This window comes from Oncorhynchus mykiss, chromosome 13, assembly GCF_013265735.2.
Source record: "Oncorhynchus mykiss isolate Arlee chromosome 13, USDA_OmykA_1.1, whole genome shotgun sequence".
Lineage (NCBI taxonomy): Eukaryota > Metazoa > Chordata > Actinopteri > Salmoniformes > Salmonidae > Oncorhynchus > Oncorhynchus mykiss.
In genome coordinates this window covers 1476043-1501238 of record NC_048577.1, presented here as the reverse complement: position 1 = coordinate 1501238, position 25196 = coordinate 1476043, and the positions used below count along the sequence as shown (strand labels likewise).

The window sequence follows — 25196 nt, the reverse complement described above, 5'->3', positions numbered from 1 at the left end:
CATCTCCGACTATGAGTTCACTAAGCTACTCTCCTCCCGTTAAAGAAGAGGAGGTCTCCTGGACGGAGAAAGAAGCTCTGGTGAAAGAGGAGGCTGTTACACTAGAAAAACAAGTAGAGGGTGAGGCTGTTTCAGTGAAAGAAGAGGAAGACTCGTTCAGAGTGAAAAGGGAGGATGAAGAGGGGGATGTTACAATAGAAAAACAAGTAGAGGGTGAGTCTGGTACTGTGAAAGAAGAAGAGAAATGCGTTTCAGTGAAAGAAGAGGAAGACGCGTTCAGAGTGAAAGAGGAGGAGGAGGAGATGACTGTCACATCGAAAAAGGAGGAGGAAGAAGAGGAGGAAACTGGATATCTGGGCCCGGTTTCCCAAAGCCATCTTAATGCATCCAGTGGTTCTAACAATGAAGTTAGCCGTGAAATGGTTTTGAGAAACCGGGCCGTGATTAACACTAGTAAGTACTGTCTTAAAAACAGAGGCACAAACTCTGCAGTTGTTGAACTGATGTGTGGTGTTAAACGGGAAATCTGTAGTTTCTACATCCATATTTGGACTTTTAAATTATTTATTTATAGCCATTGATTCATGAAGAATATAACACATGCCTCATGAGCTTAGTTCAACTGTTGTACACCATCAGATCCCCAAATAAGCTTTTTTTTCTCCAATGTTTAGAAACAATGTAAACCAACACTGTATAACCTCAACATGGTTAAAACTATAATGTTGATATCATGGATGGTCAGTCCTTGCATCCATAGGTCTGTCTATGAATTTGAGAGTAGTTACATTTCTCCAGTCCCATCCATCATCTTATTACCTAAACAATGGCGGAATGACAACTTTGTTATTGTTTCAACTGCAGATTGATGGATGTGGCTTTTTTAGAGGGACAGGTTTTAAATAGAAAAAAATGTCAGCCCAGAGACTTGGTTTGGTAAACAGCTGAGGGATGGGGGGCTGGAGAAGTGTAACCACTCTCACATTCATAGAGAACGATATTGTAGAAACCATAACCCAACACCTAGCGACCTCGTCAAGAAGTTCAGACATCTTGGCTTAACAGTTAAAAGGTGTTGACTTGACAGTCGCTGGACCCAGGTTTGAGTTCAGCTCAGGGCCTCACCCTGAATTCACTACACAATGAATACAAGGACTGGCTATCCATGATGTCATAATGATAGTTTAACCAGGTTTCTAGGCTGTATAGTATATTCTAGAATTCATCCATGATGTCCTAATGATAGTTTAACCAGGTTTCTAGGCTATATAGTATATTCTAGAATTCATCCATGATGTCATAATGAGGCTATACAGTGTTAGTTTACAAACAGTGGTGTTATAGGAGCTTATGTTTTGGTTTCTGATGGGGGTAATACAGTTGAAACATTTGAGGCATTTATAAGTTCTATTCTCTTCAAGAATCAACGGTTATATAGTAAATGGGTCTTTCTATAACTGACCCCATTCAGTCGACTATACACATTTTCTTACGTTACAGCCGTATTCTAAAATGGATTAAATCTATTTTTCCCCCGTATCAATCTCCATAAAATACCCTAAACAATATCTGATACATCACATTAACAGTATTCAGACCCTTTACTCAATACTTTGTTTTGAAGCACATTTGGCAGCGATTACAGCCTTGCGTTTTCTAGCGCCGAGTCTCTACTTTTATCCAATGTTAAAAACACCATTCTTAATGTCTCTACATAAGACAGAATCGAGCCGGTCGGTCAGGTGTGAGATCCATTACAGAAAGCTGGGTGTATGTCGCAAGCCACTACTTCACAGGAGAGGCATTTGAACATAAAAAAAAAACTATATATTTCTTTCAAAATGTCTCTTTTTTTGGCAGAAATTCCTCCTTGAACATGTGAAGTTTCATGTGCTTTAATAACAAACTCTTATGTGATCTGGAAATATAAATAAAATGTGATTTCACAAAGCTGTTTAGACATGGAGAAAATACAGAATGTAGCATAGCAATGAGTGGTGATGATGAGGGGGCTGGGACATTCACTAGAAAGAGAGTCCATTCTGTGATTGGTGATGATGAGGGGGCTGGGACATTCACTAGAAAGAGAGTCCATTCTGTGATTGGTGATGATGAGGGGGCTGGGACATTCACTAGAAAGAGAGTCCATTCTGTGACTCAAGGCTTCTCTGTCAAATGGCACATCCTGCTCTCTGTTACCGTGGAGATTTCAAAGATCCATTGGATTTATCCATTGGATTTACATGCAAAGTGTTGTTACATCTTTCAATACCAGTGTTGTCCTGAGTACAGTACTGGTATCAAAAATACTGTTAATGGTTTGGGTGAACTTGGTGAGATAAATACTGTTAATGGTTTGCCTAATGGGGAAACCTGGTGAGATAAATACTGTTAATGGTTTGCCTAATGGGGGAACCTGGTGAGATAAATACTGTTAATGGTTTGCCAAATGGGGAAACCTGGTGATATAATGTTCAGAGAATCCATTTAGACAATTTGGTGAAAAATAAGTCTATTGTTGCTCACTTGACTGTCTTTTTAAGATAATTGTCCAATAAGTTTGTAAAAGTATTTAAACATTCATTACAGACGTAAATTGTTGTACGACATCATGGGGATCACCTTTTAGCTCAAATAAACAGTGGATTTCTGCTCTTGTGGGCCTTTAACCTTCTGTCTGACTTTGTTGTTCACACAGGAGAGAGACATGACAATCGTGGATCCTCTGGGGAGCCTCAACAACATCATGAAGCTGACGAGGCAGAGAAGAGTCTCTCCACATCAGAACACCTCAAGAAACACCAGCGGAAACCCACAGGGAAGAAATCTCACCGCTGCTCTGTCTGTGGGAAGAGTTACTCAAGATCAGATTCACTGAAGGCACACCAGAGAATTCACACAGGGAAGAAGTCTCACCACTGCTCTGACTGTGGGAAGACTTACTCAAGATCAGATTCACTAAAAGTACACCAGAAAAAACATATTGGAGAGAAACCTCACTGCTGCTCTAATTGTGGGAAGAGTTGCACCTCTTTAGCAACCCTAAAAATACACCAGAGAATCCATAGAAGAGAAAAACCATATAGTTGCTCTGATTGTGGGAAGTGTTTTGTTTTGTCAGGACATTTAAAATCACACCAGAGAACACACACAGGACAGAAACCTTATAGCTGTCATCTATGTGGGAGGAGTTTTAGGCACTTAAGCAGCCTGATAGTACACAAGAGAATACACACAGGAGAGAAACCTTACCAATGCTCTGACTGTGGGAAGAGTTTTGTTTCCTCAGGACTTTTAAAATCACACCAGAGAACACACACAGGAGAGAAACCTCATAGCTGTGATCAATGTGACAAGAGATACTCTGATAAAAGATCTCTGGTTAAACATCAGACAATTCATACATGAAGGAGTTGTTCAATGTGAGAAGAGTTTTACTGAATCTAGAGAGCTGACTTTGCACCAGAGAAAACACGGGAAATAAACTTTAACACTAGCTCTGACTGTGGGAAGAGTTTTGTTTAATCAGGACTTTTTAAAACTACACCAGAGAACACACACAGGAGAGAAACACCATAGCTGTGCTCAATGTGACAAGAGATACGTTATATCAATTTTTAAAAAATGTCACAATGCAATAGGAGTAGGATAATGATGTCATAGTGAAGAACCCCCTAAATGTTTGTCCTGTTCTATTGATTTCAGCTGTGGATTGAAATGAAAGAGTTTACCAAAAAGTGTTGCGTTATGAAAAGAAAACTACGTTGTAGTTGAAAATATTTCTTTTTTTTTCAATGACTCGAAAACATCGTAATTTCAACGTACTTGCAGCCTATACACATGGACGAAGTATAATAAATTAGTTTATAATCAATTTTTATTAACAATCTGACATCACTCCAGTATTTCTTGACAACATTCAAGTGCTAATTGTTTTTATTCCACTACTGAAGAAGCATGACTCAAATCACCTCATATTTCAAACATTCAGCCTGACAAAATATACATGTTTTATTATTCCATACCTCACCATTAAGTGAAGTATTGCCAATACATATTAACAAAGGGGTGAACATTTGGTTTTTATATTTCATAATAGTAGCATTTTTGTAACACTTAGTTGCGTAAATAATTATGATTAATAACTGAGTTTTTATTGGTACAATTATATTGTTTACTAACATTGTAGTAAAACTAGCTTATATTTCTGGTTGGATGTTACATCCTATTCTTACTATTTTAATCAATGCCTTTTCCTTAGAATTATCATTAGTATTTCAGTTTTTATTGTTATTCTTTTTCCTGTTTGTTGTGTTGGAAATATTTATATTTTTATTGTTTATCGTTTTTATTCATTTTTTTCCCTCTGAAGCCCATTGTGTTGTATTCCATTTCTGAAATGTGCTGTATAAATAAAGCTTGATTTGATTTGAATATATTACAAAACAAATTAACCCAATTTCCGACTTTAACCAATCCAGTGCATTTTTTGTTGAATATGAAAAATGTATAAATCAACAATACATCAAACGATCAAACTACTGAAAACTGAAACAAACAAATGGATCAAACAGATCAATCCCACTTTTCCAGCCCGCTGAAGGCGTGGTGGAGAGGTGAACACCACCCCCGGCTCTACCAGGGGCTTGAGGTGGTCTCCCACAGCTCTGCTTATGTCATGTTCTGTGTCCTTGCCGTTCCATTTCTTGACTGCCCCTGCAACACAGAAATAAACACATTTAATAATATTATATAAAACACTCTAAGTAATGGATATGGAGTATCTACGGCCTCAGTTACACCTGGCACCTAAATGTGACTTCTGTCATCTGATCACTCCAAGTTGCATTAGGTCTGAATGCACAAAAGTCACGATGTGCTGCATTAGGTTTAGATCTGCCAGGATGGGCATTGTGTTCGGAATTGCCAGAGTATCTGTGACCAACAGTTGCATATCTGAATTCCCAAGGGGACATAAATATTTACCATCTAAACCATGTGTGACCTCTCACCTCTCTGGCTATAGAAGTGTTCTTCCTAACCAGTCCCTCAACAGCTCTCTGACTGAGCTCCACCCTTACTGGGTCTTCAGAGGAGAGGAAGGCTGAGGAGGGTTGGAAGGATGAATGGATCAATCAGTCAACAAGTCAGTAATATAAAGAGGGTGTTGATCATCTTAAATGTCCATCTCCCACCCATGGAGAGACCTTTATACTGTATCCAGGGTTGGATAGGTTACTTTCTAAATGTAATCTGTTAGTTACTAGTTACCTGTCTAAAAGTGGCATCAGTAACATAACTGTTGGATTCCCCAAACGAACTAATGTAATCGGATTACTTTTAGTTATTTTTTGTATATACCTTTTAGATTACTTTCCCTTTAAGAGGGATTGTTAACTCACTAATGTAATCTGATTACTTTCAGTTATTTGTTTTAGATTACTTTTCCATTAAGAAGGAGGCTGAAGAGGGATTGTTAGGGAATTCTGCCCTATGTTCATACAGGAAACTGCTTTGATCAGAGGTTAGTTTGTTTAATAAGGATTGTACACCCTGTATATAGTCTCCACATTGACTCTGTACCGTAATACCCTGTATATAGCCTCCACATTGACTCTGTATCGTAATACCCTGTATATAGCCTCCACATTGACTCTGTACCGGTACCCCCTGTATATAGCCTCCACATTGACTCTGTCCCGGTACCCCCTGTATATAGCCTCCACATTGACTCTGTACCGGTACCCCGTGTATATAGCCTCCACATTAACTCTGTACTGGTACCCCCTGTATATAGCCTCCACATTGACTCTGTACCGGTACCCCCTGTATATAGCCTCCACATTGACTCTGTACCGGTACCCCCTGTATATAGTCTCCACATTGACTCTGTACCGGAACCCCCTGTATATAGCCTCCACATTGACTCTGTACTGGTACCCCCTGTATATAGCCTCCACATTGACTCTGTACCGGAACCCCCTGTATATAGCCTCCACATTGACTCTGTACTGGTACCCCCTGTATATAGCCTCTACATTGACTCTGTACTGGTACCCCCTGTATATAGCCTCCACATTGACTCTGTACTGGTACCCCCTGTATATAGCCTCCACATTGACTCTGTACTGGTACCCCCTGTATATAGCCTCCACATTGACCCTGTACTGGTACCCCCTGTATATAGCCTCCACATTGACTCTGTACTGGAACCCCCTGTATATAGCCTCCACATTGACTCTGTACTGTAATACCCTGTATATAGCCTCCACATTGACTCTGTACTGGTACCCCCTGTATATAGCCTCCACATTGACTCTGTACCCCCAGTATATAGCCTCCACATTGACTCTGTACTGGTACCCCCTGTATATAGCCTCCACATTGACTCTGTACCCCCTGTATATAGCCTCCACATTGACTCTGTACTGGTACCCCCTGTATATAGCCTCCACATTGACTCTGTACTGCTACCCCCTGTATATAGCCTCCACATTGACTCTGTACTGGTACCACACTCAGTTCACAAGATGGTGTTTTCCCTTTGTATCCCCTACTGAGGATCACCCCGCCCAGGCTGATGTCCCTTAACTTTAATACCATATAAGCTCATAATTAATAGTTGCTAATACAAAGATGTTTCTGCTTGGCGGAGTTCAGTTTATTGTTATTTGAGGTTAGTTTCCCAATCCTTCTTCCTCTTATTGCTGTCATGTGCTAGGCAGAAGTAAGACTGGAACATAGTATGAACAGGAACTGAAAGTATAGTTCCAACACACAGACCTCTGACTTTTGTACAGTTGACCTCTTCATGCACTTACAAGGTGTCTACCACTGATTCTTCATCTCAAAGCTAAAGCAAAACATTCATCATTGTGCTTTGTAATTACAGGTGTTCCTATAATGTACAGATATTATAAAATTCCTTTCAGGATGGAAGGATGAATGGATAAATCAGTCAACAAGTCAGTTATATAAAGAGAGCGTTGATCAGTTTAAATGTCCATCTCCCATCAATGGAGAGACCTGCAGTGCATTCGGAAAGTATTCAGACCCCTTGACAGTTTCCATATTTTGTTACGTTACAGCCTTATTCTATATTTGATTTAATAAAACGTTTTCCTCATCAATCTACACGCAATACCCCATAATAACATCACAATATCCCATAATGACATCACAATACCCCATAATGACATCACAATACCCCATAATGACATCACAATACCCCAGAGTGACAAAGTGAAAACATGTTCTAGAAATGTTTGCAAATGTATTAAAAATAAAAAACAGAAAAAACTTATTTACATAAGTATTCAGACCCTTTTCTAAGAGACCTGAAATGGAGCTCAGGTGCATCTTGTTTCCATTGATCATCCTTGAGATGTTTCTACAACTTTTATTCATTAATCTAAAAAACAGTTTTTCCTTTGTCATTGTGGGGTATTGTGTGTAGATACATGAGGAGGGGAAAAAACAATTGAATCAATTTTACAATATGGCTGTAAAGTAACAAAATGTGGGAAAAGTCCACCAGGGGTCTGAATACTGTAAAAATGTGCCACTGTTTGACTAAAAACATATTGGGTCGACCAACAGCCTATTGACCAAACAATTGACGAGTCGACTAATTGGGGTCGGCCCTAATAGTCATTGATTCTCGGCCCTAATAGTCATTGATTCTTGAAGAATATACAGTTGAAGTCAGACGTTTTCATACACCTTAGCCAAGTACATTTAAACTCAGTTTTTTTCACATTTCCTGACATTTAATCAGAGTAAAAAATCCCTGTCTCATGTCAGTTAGGGATCACCACTGTATTTTAAGAATGTGAAATGTCAAAATAATAGTAGAGAGAATGATTTATTTCAGCTTTTATTTATTTCATCACACTCCCAGTGGATCAGAAGTTTACATACACTCAATTTGTATTTGGTAGCATTGCCTTTAAATTGTTTAACTTGGGTCAAATGTTTCGGGTAGCGTTCCACAAGCTTCCCACAATAAGTTGGGTGAATTTTGGCCCATTCTTCCTGACAGAGCTGGTGTAACTGAGTCAGGTTTGTAGGCCTCCATGCTCGCACACGCTTTTTCAGTTCTGCCGACAAAATTTCTATAGGATTGAGTTCAGGGCCTTGTGATGGCCACTCCAACACCTTGACTTTGTTGTCTTAAGCCATTTTGCAATAACTTTGGAAGTATGCTTGGGGTCATTGTCCATTTGGAAGACCCATTTGTGACCAAGCTTTAACTTCCTGACTGATGTCTTGAGATGTTGCTTCAATATATCCACATAATTTTCCTTCCTTGCAATGCCATCTATTTTATGAAGTGCACCAGTCCTCCTGCAGCAAAGCACCCCCACAACATGATGCTGCCACCCCCGTGCTTCACGGTTGGGATGGTGTTCTTCGGCTTGCAAGCCTCCCCCTTTTTCCTCCAAACATAACGGTGGTCATTATGACCAAACAGTTCTATTTTTGTTTCATCAGACCAGAGGACATTTCTCCAAAAAGTACAATCTGTGTCCCCATGTGCAGTTGCAAACCATAGTCTGGCTTTTTTTATGGCGGTTTTGGAGCAGTGGCTTCTTCCTTGTTGAGCGGCCTTTCAGGTTATGTTGATATAGGACTTGTTTTACTGTGGATATAGATTCTGTTATACCTGTTTCCTCCAGCATCTTCACTAGGTCTTTTGCTGTTGTTCTGGGAATGATTTGCACTTTTCGCACCAAAGTACGTTCATCTCTGGGAGACAGAACGCGTCTCCTTCCTGAGCGGTATGACAGCTGCGTGGTCCCATGGTGTTTATACTTGCAGACTATTGTTTGTACAGATGAACGCGGTACCTTCAGGCGTTTGGAAATTGTTCCCAAGGATGAACCAGACTTGTGGAGGTCTACAATCTTTTTTCTGAGGTCTTGGCTGATTTCTTTTGATTTTCCCATGATGTCAAGCAAAGAAGCACTGAATTTGAAGGTAGGCCTCGAAATACATCCACAGGTACACCTCCAATTGACTCAAATTATGTCAATTAGCCTATCAGATGCTTCTAAAATATGACATAATTTTCTGGAATTTTCCAAGCTGTTTAAATGCACAGTCAACATAGTGTATGTACACTTCTGACCCACTGTAATTGTGATACAGGGAATTACAAGTGAAATGATCTGTCTGTAAAGAATTGTTGGAAAAATTACGTGTCATGCACAAAGTAGATGTCCTAACTGACTTGCCAAAAACTATAGTTTGTTAGCAAGAAATGTGTGGAGTGGTTGAAAAATTAGTTTTAATGACTCCAACCTAAGTGCATGTAAACTTCCGACTTCAACTGCAATTTATTTTGTATTATTTACTTATAAAAGCCTCAAATGTTTAAACCCCATCACAAAAAACATTCTGCTAAGGCACTTGTCTTAATGACTCCTAAGTGCATGTGTAACAGACGTGAAACGGCTAGCTTGTTAGCGGTGGTGCGCGCTAAATAGCGTTTTGATCGCTGACGTAACAATGCTTCGTGGGAGACTGTTGTTGATGTGTGCAGAGGGTCCCTGGTTCGGCGCCCGGGTATGGGCGAGGGGACGGTCTAAAGTTATACTGTTACACTGGTATCGAGCATGGTGGCAACACAGTAAAGAGGTTGACATGTGACCAGGCACCAATTACGTATAAATGTTTCAACTGTATTACCAACATCACAAAAAAACATTCTGCACTTGTCTCTCTCTACATCGGTCAGCTACATTGGTGAGCATAGTTAGTAGAATAATGAATGGTTTGGTAAGATTTTGGCGCGTCAACTTTTAGAAGGTTAGTAAGGAAAGTTAATTATGTAAACCACCTAACAATCACTGAACATTTAGTATTTGACTCACAAGAAGAAGCCTGAAGTAGGATAACTAGAAACAAACTCGGTTTACCGTTATATCTGTGGATTAAGTGTCAGAGTAGAGGACATTGTTATTTTACCTGAAATTCACAACTCCGTGTTTATATCCCAGGACAATTGACCTGTCTAAATTGCAATGAATGTTTGTTTTTCGAACAGTCCCACAATTAATATAGTTGGTTCGTTTTGATATTTCAAACTGCTGATCGAATCTGGATGGACATAATTAACATGCTCGTGACAAACGCTTCGGGTTTGTCAGCATGTAAAAAGTTAGCATACAAACTCGGTGTAAATCAGAGTAAATCAATGTTACTGTTTATATATAGTAGATCAATATGACGTTGAGAAATAGTGCCTTGTATGTAGTTTAGAAGATATCGGAAGTTAATAAATATGTAGTGTAATGAAACAACAGGATGCAGGTCTCGAACCCTCAACCTTCTAGCCCGAGCGCGCTATCAACTGTGCCGCAAACGCGGCAGAGTCGATATCCACGCTTATAAATCCAGGGTCGTTACAGTAATAACGAGAAAACATAACAGTTTGCACATATAGGTAATTGTGATTGCTTCTACGTTACTAAGTGTTTAACCACACTGTGTTGTTACATTGGTGGGTAAAAACTCATGCTTCCTACCGATTAACTTTAAAAAAAAAACTTTTGGTCTGAATATAAACTCTACATTTTACTCAACTGCGTTACCCACTCCAGTCAGCAGATGGCGATCTGATACTTTAAGGCGATGCTGTTGGTGTGACGTATAATCTAGTGGACGGAACGCTTCTTTCAACAGCAGCAACAGTTAGTCAGACACCTCGGTAGCTTGCTAGACAACAGAGACGCACCAATAAAAATCTTTAGACGCTTTAGTGTTTATTAGCCACTGTGTTTTAAACCCACTTCTTTCGTCTAGTTAGTTATCCGATTTAATTTAATATTTACGATGTTATTGGTCTGCTCATGGCAATTTAGATTGCTGCTCATTCATTAGCCTAGCTAGTTAGCTAACATCCACGACCATGAGTTCACTAAGCTACTCTCCTCCTGCAAGAGGAGAGGAGGTCAGCTGGACGGAGAAAGAGGGTCTGTGGCTGAACGTTGTCGTAAAAGAGGAGAAAAAAGAGGAGGCTGTTACCGTGAAAGAGGAAGAGAAAGACCTTTCAGTTAAAGAAGAGGAAGACGCGTTCAGAGTGAAAGAGGAGGAGGATGTTACAGTAAAAGAAGAGGAGGAAGAGAAAGAGGAGGATGCAGTTTATGGAGTGAAAGAGGAGGAGGAGGAGGTGACTGTCACATCCAAAAAGGAGGAGGAAGAAGAGGAGGAAACTGGATATCTGGGCCCGGTTTCCCAAACGCATCTTAAGGCGTCAGATGGTAACGATGAACTTAGTCATAAAATGGTTTTGGGAAACCGGGCCCTAATTAACACTAGTAAGTACTGTCTTAAATACAGAGGCACAAACTCTGCAGTTGTTGAACTGATGTGTGGCTATAAATGAGTAAATCTACAACTGCCTCATCCATATGTGGACGTTTAAATCAGACCCATTGGCTTTTCCCTCATTATGTTACAGCCTTATTTTTAAACGGTTTAAATATATAGATATTTTCAAACATCAATCTACACACAATGACAAAACAAAAACAGATTTCTAGACAGTTTTGCAATTTTGCAAAAAACAACAACTAAAATCAGATTTAATAAGTATTCTCAGACCCTTTCCTCAGTACTTTTATGGCAGCAATTACAGCCTTAAGGCTTCTTGGGTATGACACTACAAGCTTGGCACACTTTGGGGACTGTCTCCCATTGTTCTCTGCATAGAAAAAAAGTATTCAGAGTCTTGTCCCAGAGCCACTCCTGCGTTGTCTTGGCTGTGTGCTTAGAGTCTTTGTCCTGTTGGAAGGTGAACCTTCACCCCAGTCTGAGGTTCTGAGCGCTCTGGAGAAGATTTTCATCAAGGACCTCTCTGTACTCTGTACTTGCTCTGTTCATCTTACCCTCAATGCTGACTAGTTCCCTCAAGCCTGACTAGTCCTCCAGTTCCTGCCGCCATAGGGATGGTGCCAGGTTGTTTGCCAGACGTGATGCTTGTCATTCAGGCCAAAGAGTTTAATCTAGGTTTCAACAGACCAGAGAATCTTGTTTCTCATGGTCTGAGAGTCAGGAAACAGGATGCACCTGATCTCAATTTAGGGTCTAAATACTTATGTAAATAAGGTATTCATGTTTTTTTATTTTAATAAATGTGCAAAAAAAAAGTTTTTCATGTTATCATTAGAGTGTATTGTGTGTAGATTAATGAGGAAAACATTTAATTTCATCCATTTTAGAATAAGGATGTAACGTAGCAAAATGTGGAAAAAGTGGGTCTGAATACTTTCCAATTGCACTGTATATATTTATAGAAACAATGTGAACCAACACTGTATTTGTAAATTATTTATGTATAGCCATTGATTCTTCAAGAACATAACACATGCCTCATGAGCTTAGTTCAACTGTTGTACCCCATCAGAACCCCAAATAAACTTGTTTTACTCCAATGTTTAGAAACAATGTAAACCAACACTGTTTCGCCTCAACATGGTTAAAACTATAATGTTGATATCATGGATGGTCAGTCCTTGCATCCATCGGTCTGTCTATGAATTTGAGAGTAGTTACATTTCTCCAGCCCCATCCATCATCTTATTACCACAACCAAGATTGGTTGATTGTGGCTTTTTTTAAAGGGAAAACCTTGGATTTAAATAGCAACAAAATGTCAGCCATGAGACATGGTTTGGTAAACAGCTGAGGGATGGGGGCTGGAGAAATGTACAGTGAGGGAAAAATGCATTTGATCCCCTGCTGATTTAGTACATTTGCCCACTGACAAAGAAATGATCCGTCTATAATTGTAATGGTAGGTTTATTTGAACAGTGAGAGACAGAACAACAACAAAAAAATCCAGAAAAACGCATGTCAAAAATTTTATAAATTGATTTTAATGAGGGAAATAAGTATTTGACCCCCTCACAATCAGAAAGATTTCTGGCTCCCAGGTGTCTTTTATACAGGTAACGAGCTGAGATTAGGAGCACACACTTAAAGGGAGTGCTCCTAATCTCAGTTTGTTACCTGTATAAAAGACACCTGTCCACAGAAGCAATCAATCAATCAGATTCCAAACTCTCCACCATGGCCAAGACCAAATAGCTCTCCAAGGATATCAGGGACAAGATTGTGGACCTACACAAGGCTGGAATGGGCTACAAGACCATCGCTAAGCAGCTTGGTGAGAAGGTGACAACAGTTGGTGCGATTATTCGCAAATGGAAGAAACACAAAAGAACTGTCAATCTCCCTCGGCCTGGGGCTCCATGCAAGATCTCACCTCGTGGAGTTGCAATGATCATGAGAAAGGTGAGGAATCAGCCCAGAACTACACGGGAGGATCTTGTCAATGATCTCAAGGCAGCTGGGACCATAGTCACCAAGAAAACAATTGGTAACACACTGAAATCCTGCAGCGCACGCAAAGGTCCCCCTGCTCAAGAAAGCACATATACATGCCCATCTGAAGTTTGCCAATGAACATCTGAATGATTCAGAGGACAGCTGGGTGAAAGTGTTGTGGTCAGTTGAGACCAAAATGGAGCTCTATGGCATCAACACAACTCGCCGTGTTTGGAGGAGGAGGAATGCTGCCTATGACCCCAAGAACACCATCCCCACCGTCAAACATGGAGGTGGAAACATTATGCTTTGTGGGTGTTTTCTGCTAAGGGGGCAGGACATCTTTACCGCATCAAAGGGACGATGGACGGGGCCATGTACCGTCAAATCTTGGGTGAGAACCTCCTTCCCTCAGCCAGGGCATTGAAAATGGATCTTAGATGGATATTCCAGCATGACAATGACCCAAAACACACGGCCAAGGCAACAAAGGAGTGGCTCAAGAAGAAGCACATTAAGGTCCTGGAGTCTCCAGACCTTAATCCCATAGAAAATCTGTGGAGGGAGCTGAATGTTTGAGTTGCCAAACGTCAGCTTTGAAACCTTAATGCCAGATGTGATTTCTGGTTGCACAAAGACGACAGGAAGTCACCCATCGTCAGTATTATCAAATAGGAAAGACTTTGTCCCCTTTCTGTTTGTCTACTCAACCCAGAGTGAAACCAAAACACCCCATGTAACCCATGGCAACCTGATGACTCAGAGTCAAGTCATAAACAAGTAGAATGATCACCGTGGGGGAAAACAACTGATATTCACCATCTGGGACCATTCAACCGTCTAGATTTACCAGGTTATTACTAAATAAACTGTTCACCATCTGGGACCATTCAGCAGTCTAGATTTACCAGGTTATTACTTCTAAATAAACTGTTCACCATCTGGGACCATTCAACAGTCTAGATTTACCAGGTTATTACTAAATAAACTGTTCACCATCTGGAACCATTCAACAGTCTAGATTTACCAGGTTATTACTAAATAAACTGTTCACCATCTGGGACCATTCAACAGTCTAGATTTACCAGGTTATTACTAAATAAACTGTTCACCATCTGGGACCATTCAACAGTCTAGATTTACCAGGTTATTACTAAATAAACTGTTCACCATCTGGGACCATTCAACAGTCTAGATTTACCAGGTTATTACTAAATAAATTGTTCACCATCTGGGACCATTCAACAGTCTAGATTTACCAGGTTTACCAATGTAAACCAACACTGTATAGCCTCAACATGGTTGAACCTATAATGTTGATATCATGGATGGTCAGTCCTTGCATCCATAGGTCTGTCTATGAATTTGAAAGTAGTTACATTTCTCCAGCCCCATCCATCAGTTTTCCCCACGGTGGTGAATTAGTGAATAGACACAGAGCTTAATGTGAGTTTCCTTCAGTAGCTCTCCTGATCTTGATCTGATAATGTGTGGTAATATTCACATTATACATAACTAGTGGTTTCCTCATTACCAGATATACTACATACATAACTAGTGGTTTCCTCATTACCAGATATACTACATCCATAACTAGTGGTTTCCTCATTACCAGATATACTACATCCATAACTAGTGGTTTCCTCATTACCAGATATACTACATCCATAACTAGTGGTTTCCTCATTACCAGATATACTACATCCATAACTAGTGGTTTCCTCATTACCAGATATACTACATCCATAACTAGTGGTTTCCTCATTACCAGATATACTACATCCATAACTAGTGGTTTCCTCATTACCATATATACTACATCCATAACTAGTGGTTTCCTCATTACCAGATATACTACATCCATAACTAGTGGTTTCCTCATTACCATATATACTACATCCATAACTAGTGGTTTCCTCATTAGCAGATATACTACATCCATAACTAGTGGTTTCCTCATTACCAGATATACTACATCCATAACTAGTGGTTTCCTCATTACCAGATATACTACATCCATAACTAGTGGTTTCCTCATTACCAGATATACTACATCCATAACTAGTGGTTTCCTCATTACCATATATACTACATCCATAACTAGTGGTTTCCTCATTACCAGATATACTACATCCATAACTAGTGGTTTCCTCATTACCATATATACTACATCCATAACTAGTGGTTTCCTCATTACCAGATATACTACGTCCATAACTAGTGGTTTCCTCATTAGCAGATATACTACATCCATAACTAGTGGTTTCCTCATTACCATATATACTACATCCATAACTAGTGGTTTCCTCATTACCAGATATACTACGTCCATAACTAGTGGTTTCCTCATTAGCAGATATACTACATCCATAACTAGTGGTTTCCTCATTACCAGATATGCTACATCCATAACTAGTGGTTTTCTTATTAGCAGGGAAGAGTTTCTGCAACCAAATTGTGTGTGCATCGGCCCTCGTGGCGAAATTTTAGCAAACACAGAGTGGGGCCTATATTGGTGATCAAAGTCGTCTGGCACACTGCTTGGGATTTCAGCAACTTTAAAAACGTATTTCTAGCCTAAAATCATCCACTTTACTACTAAGGTGAAGAAAAAAAAATTCTGTCTGACTTTCTTTTTGTTGTTCACACAGGAGAGAGACATGATGATCGTGGATCCTCTGGGGAGCCTCAACAACATCATGAAGCTGAAGAGGCAGAGGAGAGTTTTTCCACATCAGAACATCTCAATAAACAGAAGCGGAAACGCACAGGGAAGAAACCTCACCACTGCTCTGACTGTGGGAAGAGATTCACATCTTCAGCAGACCTCAAAAGACATCAGAGAATCCATACAGGAGAGAAACCTTATAGCTGTGATCAATGTGGGAAGAGATTTACTGATCTAAGCAGCCTGAAAAGACACCAAAGAATTCACACGGGAGAGAAACCTTATAGCTGCACTGACTGTGGGAAGAGTTTTAATGTTCCAAGCAGCCTGAAAACACACCAAAGAATTCACACGGGAGAGAAACCTTATAGCTGTGATCAATGTGGGAAGAGTTTTGTTTCATCTAGCCAGCTGACTTTACACCAGAGAACACACACAGGAGAGAAATGTTATAGCTGTGATCAATGTGGGAAGAGTTTTGTTTCATCTAGCCAGCTGACTGCACACCAGAGAACACACACAGGAGAGAAATCATATAGCTGTGATCAATGTGGGAAGAGATACTCTGGTAAAAGATCTCTGATTAGACATCAGAAAATACATGAAGGAGTTGTTCCATGATATCAATAAAATGTCATAATGTAGAACCCTAAACGTTTGTCCCCTGTTCTATTGATTTCATCATGATGTGGATATTAGCCTCATCAGGGGAAAAATCCAGGTTCTGAAATGAAAGAGTACTATTTATGTGATTAACAAAAAGTGTTGCGTTACACTTATCTCGTCGGTGATCCACTTGAATCAAAATGCAACACTTCAAAATGTAGCTAGCTGTTTACCACAAGTTGTCCTCTAACCAGTGATGTACACATTAAACCCAGATATACCCCCCTCTCTCGCGCAATTGATTTCAACTTGATTTCGATATGAGTGATGACAAATAAGTGTTGCATTTCTCTTCGTTCTGGGGACCATCACTCCGAAATGTAGCTGACTGTCTTCTGCAGATTATCTAACCAGTGAGATAAAATATTTTAAAATTCCAAAAGATATCTCCCATTTCCATGTGTTATTTTAGTTGTTAGTTTCAACAGCAGTTTCAACCTGATTTCCCCCCAGTAGATTTATTGCCAGTTGTCAAAACAGCGTTTTTGGTGCTTATAAGGAGCTCGTTTAAAAAAAAAAAAAAAGATTTGTTTCACACTTTGTTGGTTACTACATTCCATATGCGTTATTTCATAGTTGTGATGTCTTAATTATTATTCTACAATGTAGAAAATAGTTCAAATTAAGAAAACCCATTGAATGACTAGTGAGTGTGTCCAACTTTTGACTGGTACTGTATGTCTGAACTATCAAATCAAATTGTATTATGTTTATTTGTCACATGCGCCGAATACAACAGTGAAATGCTTATATTTCGATGCACTCACAACATTCAGACATTTGTGTTACTGTCGACAATAAAAAGTCCTCAGAAACTGGCGTCTTCTCCCTTCGGACAACACTCTGACCTGAGTGGGCGGGTGTAGTGTCCAGATGCGTATTTCGAAGCGCTCTGATTGGTTGGGAATTGCAGGGCTATGATGGGTGAGGGATAATTTAGGTAGGCTGAGCAGCCAATCTAACGGGACTGTGAGGGGACGTTAGGGGAAATTGAAGGGACTGTGAGGGGACGTTAGGTAGAGAGGAGAGGAGCATGATGTACTTTTTACTCACTACCAAATATGGCGATGAGAGGAAGCCCAGTGAAAGATGAGTGGGAGATGATAGAGTGAAATGGATTTTGTCCAACATTCTGCACATTTTCTCATCGATGAAACGTTTGATCTCAATACAGTTTTCTGTTTACATAACTAGAATCTGTAACAAACGTTTTGCGTTAAAATGGCGTTAAAAGGAGTGCAAGGGCGAATTGAGTTATAGCACGACCACACTTTACGCAGTGGGAGAAGATATGAGATGGATTCTGGCCATATGAACTCGGTAGCACAGAGTATATCAATTTGACATTGCAAAATTGTGCATTGTGGGTAGTTTAGAAGATATCCGGAAATAAATTAATAAATATGTAATAACTCAAAAACATAACTGTTTGTACTTAATAGGTAACCAGATCGTGACTACAACTAAGTTACTAACTCTTTAACCACACTGTGTTGTTTAATTTGTGTGTAAAAAAAACAAATGCTTCCTACCCTTTAACTTGTCTGAAAATAAAATAGATACATTTTTCTCAACTGCGTTACCCACTCCAGTCAGCAGATGGCGGTCTGAGACTTTAAGGTTATGCTGCTGGTGTGACGTATAATCAAGTGGACGGAACTCTTCTTTCAACAGCAACAACAGTTAGTCAGACACCTCCGTAGCTTGCTAGACAAAATATACGAACCAATAAAGCTCTTTAGACGCTTTAGTGTATATTAGCCACTGTGTTTTAAACCCACTTCTGTCGTCTAGTTAGTTATCCGATTTAATTGCATATTTGCGGTGTTGTTATTAGTCAGCTAGCGGGCTGGTTAAGTTAGCATTAGCATAGCTAGCTAACATCTCCGACATCTCCAACATCTCCGATGTGTTCACTAAGCTACTCTCCTCCTGATAAAGAAGAGGATGTCTGCTGGACGGAGAAAGAGGGTCTGGTGAAAGAGGAGGGGGAAGAGGAGGCTGTTACAATACAAAAACAAGTAGAGGGTGAGGTTGTTACCGTTAAAGAAGAGGAAGACTCGTTCAGGGTGAAAGAGGAGGAGGATGTTACAGTAAAAGAAGAGAAAGAGGAGAATGCTGTTTTTGGAGTGAAGGAGGGAGAGATGACTGTCACACTGAAAAAGGAGGAAGAAGAGGAGGAAACTGGATATCTGGGCCCGGTTTCCCAAACGCATCTTAAGGTGTCCGATGGTTCTAATGATGAAGTTAGCCGTAAAATGGTTTTGAGAAACCGTTCCTCGATTTACACTAGTGAGTACTGTCTTAAAAACAGAGGCACAAACTTTGCAGTTGTTGAACTGATGAGTGGTGTTAAAGGGGAAATATGCAATTGCTACATCCATATTTTCACTTTTAAATTATTGATGTATTGCCAGTGGTCAGTCCTTGCATCCAGTCAGTCCTTGGCATAACAGTTATAAGGCGTTGGCTTGACAGTCGCTGGGCCCAGGTTTGAGTTCAGCTCAGGGACTCACCCTGAATTCCCTACACTATGAATACAAGGACTGGCTATCCATGAGGTCATAATGATAATTTAACCAGGTTTCTAGGATATATAGTATATTCTAGAATTCATCCATGATGTCATAATGATAGTTTAACCAGGTTTCTAGGCTATATAGTATATTCTAGAATTCATCCATGATGTCATAATGAGGCTATACAGTGTTTGTTTATGAACAATGGTGTTTAACGAGCTTATGTTTTGGTTTCTGATGGGGGAAATACAGTTGAAACATTTGAGGCATTTCTAAGTTCTATTCTTCAGTAGTCAATGGCTATTATGATGTCATAATGATATAATGTCTGACCCCACTTGGTCATCTGGTTGATTGTTTGGTCGACAAGCTGTTGGTTGACCAAGATTGTTTTTGTCCCAACAGTCTCTAATATGTCCAGTATGTACGTACGGTCACTGTTACGACGCCGTCGATGCACTTATTAATGAAGCCGTTGACTGATGTGGTAAACTCCTAAAGGCCACCGGATGAATCCCTGAACATATTGCATTCTGTGCTAGTGAAGCAGTCCTGTCGCTTAGCAACCGCTTCATCGGATCGCTTCCTTATTGAACCTGTACTTCCTGTTTCAGTTTCGACTTATAATCAGGAGGATACAGTTATGTTGATATTTACCAGATGGAGGCTGAGGGAGGGGCTTTGAATGTGTCTCTGTGTGTGGAGTAAAGGTCGATCTAGAGGTTTTTCCCCTCCTCTAGTTGCACAGGTAGAAATAACTTGAAATCACCTGAGTGGCCTCTGGATGACTGTTTTCTTGTTTGCTTATGGCCCTATACAACGCGTTGAGTGTGGTGTTAGTGCCAGCATTAGTTTGTGGTGGTAAATAGACAGCTAAGAAAAATACAAATGTAAACTCTCTTGGTCAATAGTCTGGTCTACACATACAATGCTCGGGTATTCAACTCAGGTGAGCAGAACCTCAAGAGGTTATAATAATAGTGGAGATGGTACACCATACAAATACACAACACTTTAAAAAAAAAACTTTATTTAACTAGGCAAGATGTTTACTGGCCCAACGCTCTAACCACCTTCCGCCCCATCCTTTGAGTAACTTTGGTTATGATATGAACAAATTAATCTAACCCAAAAGCATATTTTTTCTGCCCTTTGGACCAGGACATGTAATGTCCGTGGTCTCTTCATTTAATGTCCGTGGTCTCTTCATGTAATGTCCATGGTCTCTTCATTGCAAAAGTCCTAATCTTAAAAACTGGGGCGGCAGGGTAGCCTAGTGGTTAGAGCGTTGGACTAGTAACTGGAAGGTTGCAAATTCAAATCACCCATCCTGACAAGGTTCAAATCAGTCGTTCTGCCCCTGAACAGGCAGTTAACCCACTGTTCCTAGGCCGTCATTGAAAATAAGAATTTGTAACTGACTTGCCTAGTTAAATAAAGAATATATAAGCCTAGGTCTAGATATTGTTTTGACCTTCTTGTGTTCTAGGTTTTTCCTAATTGTAATCTACTTGAAGTTAATAAAGTATTTTATTGTTGACATCTTTGTTTTTTTAGGCCTCACTGCTTTATCACATGGCCACATTCTCATGTTCCAATGTGAATTCTTTGAGAGATGGGCGGGTCTAAGGCTCTAGAGGGAGTGAAAGATGATAAATGGGCGTGAACAAAGAGCAGCACTGAAGATATACAACAATAGACAATGTAGTAATTATAATGGTTTGCCTAATGGGGGAACCTGGTGAGATAAATACTGTTAATGGTTTGCCTAATGGGGGAACCTGGTGAGATAAATACTGTTAATGGTTTGCCTAATGGGGGAACCTGGTGGGATAAATACTGTTACTGGTTTGCCTAATGGGTGAACCTGGTGATATAAATACTGTTAATGGTTTGCCTAATGGGGGAACCTGGTGAGATAAATACTGTTAATGGTTTGCCTATTGGGGGAACCTGGTGAGATACATACTGTTAATGGTTTGCCTAATGGGGGAACCTGGTGATATAATGTTCAGAGAATCCATTTAGGCAATTTGGTGAAAGTATTCCTTTTCTAAATATGTTTCCCAATGATTAATGTAGAGCAAGTGTGAAAACCACAGAAACCTTTGGAATGCCCTTTTGTCCTGAATGGGATTCTAAGTGTAATTTAAAAAAAAATCTACATTACTTCCTCATGTTTTCCTCCAATCACAGTGTATGATACCATGTAGAAGCTCTGAGTCATTACTTCCTCATGTTTCCTCCAATCACAGTGTATGATACCATGTAGAAGCTCTGAGTCATTACTTCCTCATGTTTCCTCCAATCACAGTTTATGATACCATGTAGAAGCTCTGAGTCATTACTTCCTCATGTTTTCCTCCAATCACAGTGTATAATACCATGTAGAAGCTCTGAGTCATTACTTCCTCATGTTTCCTCCAATCACAGTGTATAATACCATGTAGAAGCTCTGAGTCATTACTTCCTCATGTTTCCTCCAATCACAGTGTATGATACCATGTAGAAGCTCTGAGTCATTACTTCCTCATGTTTTCCTCCAATCACAGTGTATGATACCATGTAGAAGCTCTGAGTCATTACTTCCTCATGTTTTCCTCCAATCACAGTGTATGATACCATGTAGAAGCTCTGAGTCATTACTTCCTCATGTTTCCTCCAATCACAGTGTATAATACCATGTAAAAGCTCTGAGTCATTACTTCCTCATGTTTCCTCCAATCACAGTTTATGATACACCATGTAGAAGCTCTGAGTCATTACTTCCTCATGTTTCCTCCAATCACAGTGTATAATACCATGTAGAAGCTCTGAGTCATTACTTCCTCATGTTTTCCTCCAATCACAGTGTATAATACCATGTAAAAGCTCTGAGTCATTACTTCCTCATGTTTCCTCCAATCACAGTGTATGATACCATGTAGAAGCTCTGAGTCATTACTTCCTCATGTTTCCTCCAATCACAGTGTATGATACCATGTAGAAGCGCTGAGTCATTACTTCCTCATGTTTTCCTCCAATCACAGTGTATAATACGCCATGTAGAAGCTCTGAGTCATTACTTCCTCATGTTTCCTCCAATCACAGTGTATGATACCATGTAGAAGCTCTGAGTCATTACTTCCTCATGTTTCCTCCAATCACAGTGTATGATATGCCATTTAGAAGCTCAGTACTTTTATCCAATGTATGAAATAAACACCAGTGAAAAGGTTGCTACATAAGACTGAATAGAGACGGCGGGTCACATATTTGGTTGTGAAATAAAGTTGTAAAATACCTATTTTGGATGCAGAAGTTGTTAGCTTGAATGCTAAACGCTCATTGACAAAGGCTGGTAGCAAAGCTAGCCAATGAGCATTTTACTGGTTGAAGTTGAAGTGTTTTTTTAAAGTATAAAGCAGTTGATTTGCAACAATGACACAAACATTATTATATATATATTATATATATATATATATATATATATATATATATATATATATATATTATATACCTTAACATTACCTTAGCTCAAATAAACAATGGATTTCTGCTGTTGCGGGCCTTTAACCATCTGTCTGATTTTGTTGTTCACCAGGAGAGAGACAGAACTACCGTGGATCCTCTGGGGAGCCCCAACTACATCACAAAGCTGACGAGGCAGAGAAGAGTCTCTCCACTTCAGAACATCTCAAATTCCAGCAGAGACCCACAGGAATGAAACCTCACCACTGCTCTGTCTGTGGGAAGAGTTACTCAAGATCAGATTCACTAAAAGCACACCAGAGAATTCACACTGGAGAGAAACCTTATAGCTGTTCTCAATGTGGGAAGAGTTTTACTACATCTAGCCGTCTGACTATACACCAGAGAACACACACAAGAGATAAATCTTTCCACTGCTCAGACTGTGGGAAGAGTTACTCAAGATCAGAGTCACTAAACACACACCAGAAAATTCACACTGGAGAGAAACCTTATAGCTGTTCTCAATGTGGGAAGAGTTTTACTACATCTAGCCGTCTGACTACACACCAGAGAACACACACAGGAGAGAAATCTTTCCACTGCGCAGACTGTGGAAAGTGTTTTCTGATATCAGGACATTTAAAATCACACCAGAGAATACACACAGGAGAGAAGCCTTATAGCTGTGATCAATGTGGGAAGAGTTTTAGTCACTTAAGCAGCCTGATAGTTCACCAGAGAACACACACAGGAGAGAAGCCTTATAGCTGTGATCAATGTGGGAAGAGTTTTACTCAGTCTAGTCAGCTGACTAGGCACCAGAGAACACACACAGGAGAGAAATATTTTAGCTGTGATCAATGTGGGAAGACTTTTACTGAGCCTGGTAACTTGACTAAGCATCAGAGAACACACACAGGAGAGAAACCATATAGCTGTGATCAATGTGGGAAGAGTTTTACTGAGTCTGGTAACTTGACTAAGCACCAGAGAAGACACACAGGAGAGAAGTCACATAGTTGTGATCAATGTGACAAGAGATACTCTGATAATCGATCTCTTATTAAACATCAGAAAATACATGAAGGAGTTGTTTCATGATATCAATGAAATAATGTCACAATGTAGAATGTTTTAACATTGTAGTAGGAGTGTTCTAATGATGTCACAATGTACAATGTTTTAACATTGTAGTAGGAGTGTTCTAATGATGTCACAATGTACAATGTTTTAACATTGTAGTAGAAGTATTTTAATGATGTCACAATGTAGAATGTTTTAACATTGTAGTAGGAGTGTTCTAATGATGTCACAATGTAGAATGTTTTAACATTGTAGTAGGAGTATCTTAATGATGTCACAATGTAGAACCCTAAACGTTTGTCCCCTGTTCTATTGATTTCAGCATAATATGGATATTAGACTCATCGGGGGAAAAATCCAGGTTCTGAATTGAAAGAGTTCTATTTATTTGATTAACAATAAAAGGAGTTGTTACCACATTGACACTATTTTAGTTTTTAAATCATCTTATGTTTGTTGTGTAGTAAATATTTCAGTTTTTATTTCCATTGTTTTTATTCGTCCATGTCTGAAATGTGCTGTATAAATAAATCTTGATATATATTTTCAAATTGCAAAACAAATTAACCCAATGACCGACTTCAACCCAATGACCGACTTCAACCCAATGACCGACTTCAACCCAATGACCGACTTCAACCCAATGACCGACTTCAACCCAATGACCGACTTCAACGAATCCAGTGGATTTTTTGTTGAAAAGGAAAAATGTTGAAATCAACAATACGTCAAAGGATTCAACTCCTGAAAAACTGAATCAAACAGATCAATCCCACTTTTCCAGCCTGCTGAAGGCGTGGTGGAGTGGTAAACACCACCCCCGGCTCTACCAGGGGCTTGAGGTGGTCTCCCACAGATCTGCCTATGTCATGATCTGTGTCCTTGCCGTTCCATTTCTTGACTGCCCCTGACACACAGAAAGAAATACATTTAGTAATATTATATAAAACTCTCAAAGTAATGGATATGGAGCATCTATGGCCTCAGTTACACCTGGCACCTAAATGTGACTTCTGTCATCCGATCACTCCAAGCTGCATTAGGTTCAGATCTACTAGGATGGGCGTTGTGTTCGGAATTTGAGTCTGGCCACTGAATATGACAGTCTGGACGCAGTCAGGCCACCATGTCAGCATAACCAATGTAAAGAGATGGGGTGAATGAGTGGCGGAAAAGTATGTTTTACACAATATCAGTGGACAATTTGTACTAATGTAAATAAACATGGATGATGGAACATATTCCCTTTTGCTTATGTGATGAACCACTAAAGGGACATAAATATTTACCATCTAAACCATGTGTGACCTCTCACCTCTCTGGCTGTAGAAGTGTTCTTCCTAACCAGTCCCTCAACAGCTCTCTGACTGAGCTCCACCCTCACTGGGTCTTCAGAGGAGAGGAAGGATGAGGAGGGATGGAAGGATGAATGGATCAATCAGTCAACAAGTCAGTAATATAAAGAGAGTGTTGA

The 25196-nt window shown here is 39.8% G+C and overlaps 2 protein-coding genes and 1 non-coding gene across 4 annotated transcripts; all 3 read left to right on the top strand.

Moving 5' to 3' along the window:
* Positions 1–274: 274 nt before the first annotated feature.
* On the top strand, positions 275–4254 carry LOC110500803. Its single transcript, XR_005035403.1, has 2 exons — positions 275–453; positions 2699–4254. It is a non-coding gene; the product is annotated as an uncharacterized LOC110500803 (transcript).
* A 6437-nt stretch (positions 4255–10691) lies between these two features.
* Positions 10692–16655, top strand: LOC110500809 (zinc finger protein 664-like). The gene is made up of 2 exons (XM_036939849.1): positions 10692–11321; positions 15985–16655. Exons 1-2 carry the CDS (start codon positions 10913–10915, stop codon positions 16620–16622), a joined length of 1047 nt encoding a protein of 348 aa, XP_036795744.1. The 5' UTR covers positions 10692–10912; the 3' UTR covers positions 16623–16655.
* Positions 16656–18327: 1672 nt separating this feature from the next.
* LOC110500910 (zinc finger protein 664-like) lies at positions 18328–24480 on the top strand. 2 transcript variants are annotated; one of them, XM_036939836.1, is made up of 2 exons: positions 18328–18959; positions 22770–24480. In XM_036939836.1, the coding sequence occupies exons 1-2, from the start codon at positions 18575–18577 to the stop codon at positions 23738–23740; spliced, it is 1356 nt and encodes a 451-aa protein (XP_036795731.1). In that variant the 5' UTR covers positions 18328–18574; the 3' UTR covers positions 23741–24480. The 2 variants fall into 2 exon arrangements, with proteins under 2 accessions (XP_036795731.1, XP_036795732.1); XM_036939837.1 differs by lacking the exon at positions 22770–24480 and adding an exon at positions 20744–21107.
* The last annotated feature ends 716 nt before the right edge of the window (positions 24481–25196 follow it).

Excerpts from the sequence above, each read along its gene's own strand:
- LOC110500910 (XM_036939836.1), top strand. The coding sequence starts at position 18,575 with ATGTGTTCACTAAGCTACTCTCCTCCTGATAAAGAAGAGGATGTCTGC. Across the intron at positions 18,960-22,769 it reads CCGTTCCTCGATTTACACTA|GAGAGAGACAGAACTACCGT; the intron begins GTGAGTACTGTC and ends GTTGTTCACCAG.
- LOC110500809 (XM_036939849.1), top strand. The coding sequence starts at position 10,913 with ATGAGTTCACTAAGCTACTCTCCTCCTGCAAGAGGAGAGGAGGTCAGC. Across the intron at positions 11,322-15,984 it reads CCGGGCCCTAATTAACACTA|GAGAGAGACATGATGATCGT; the intron begins GTAAGTACTGTC and ends TTGTTCACACAG.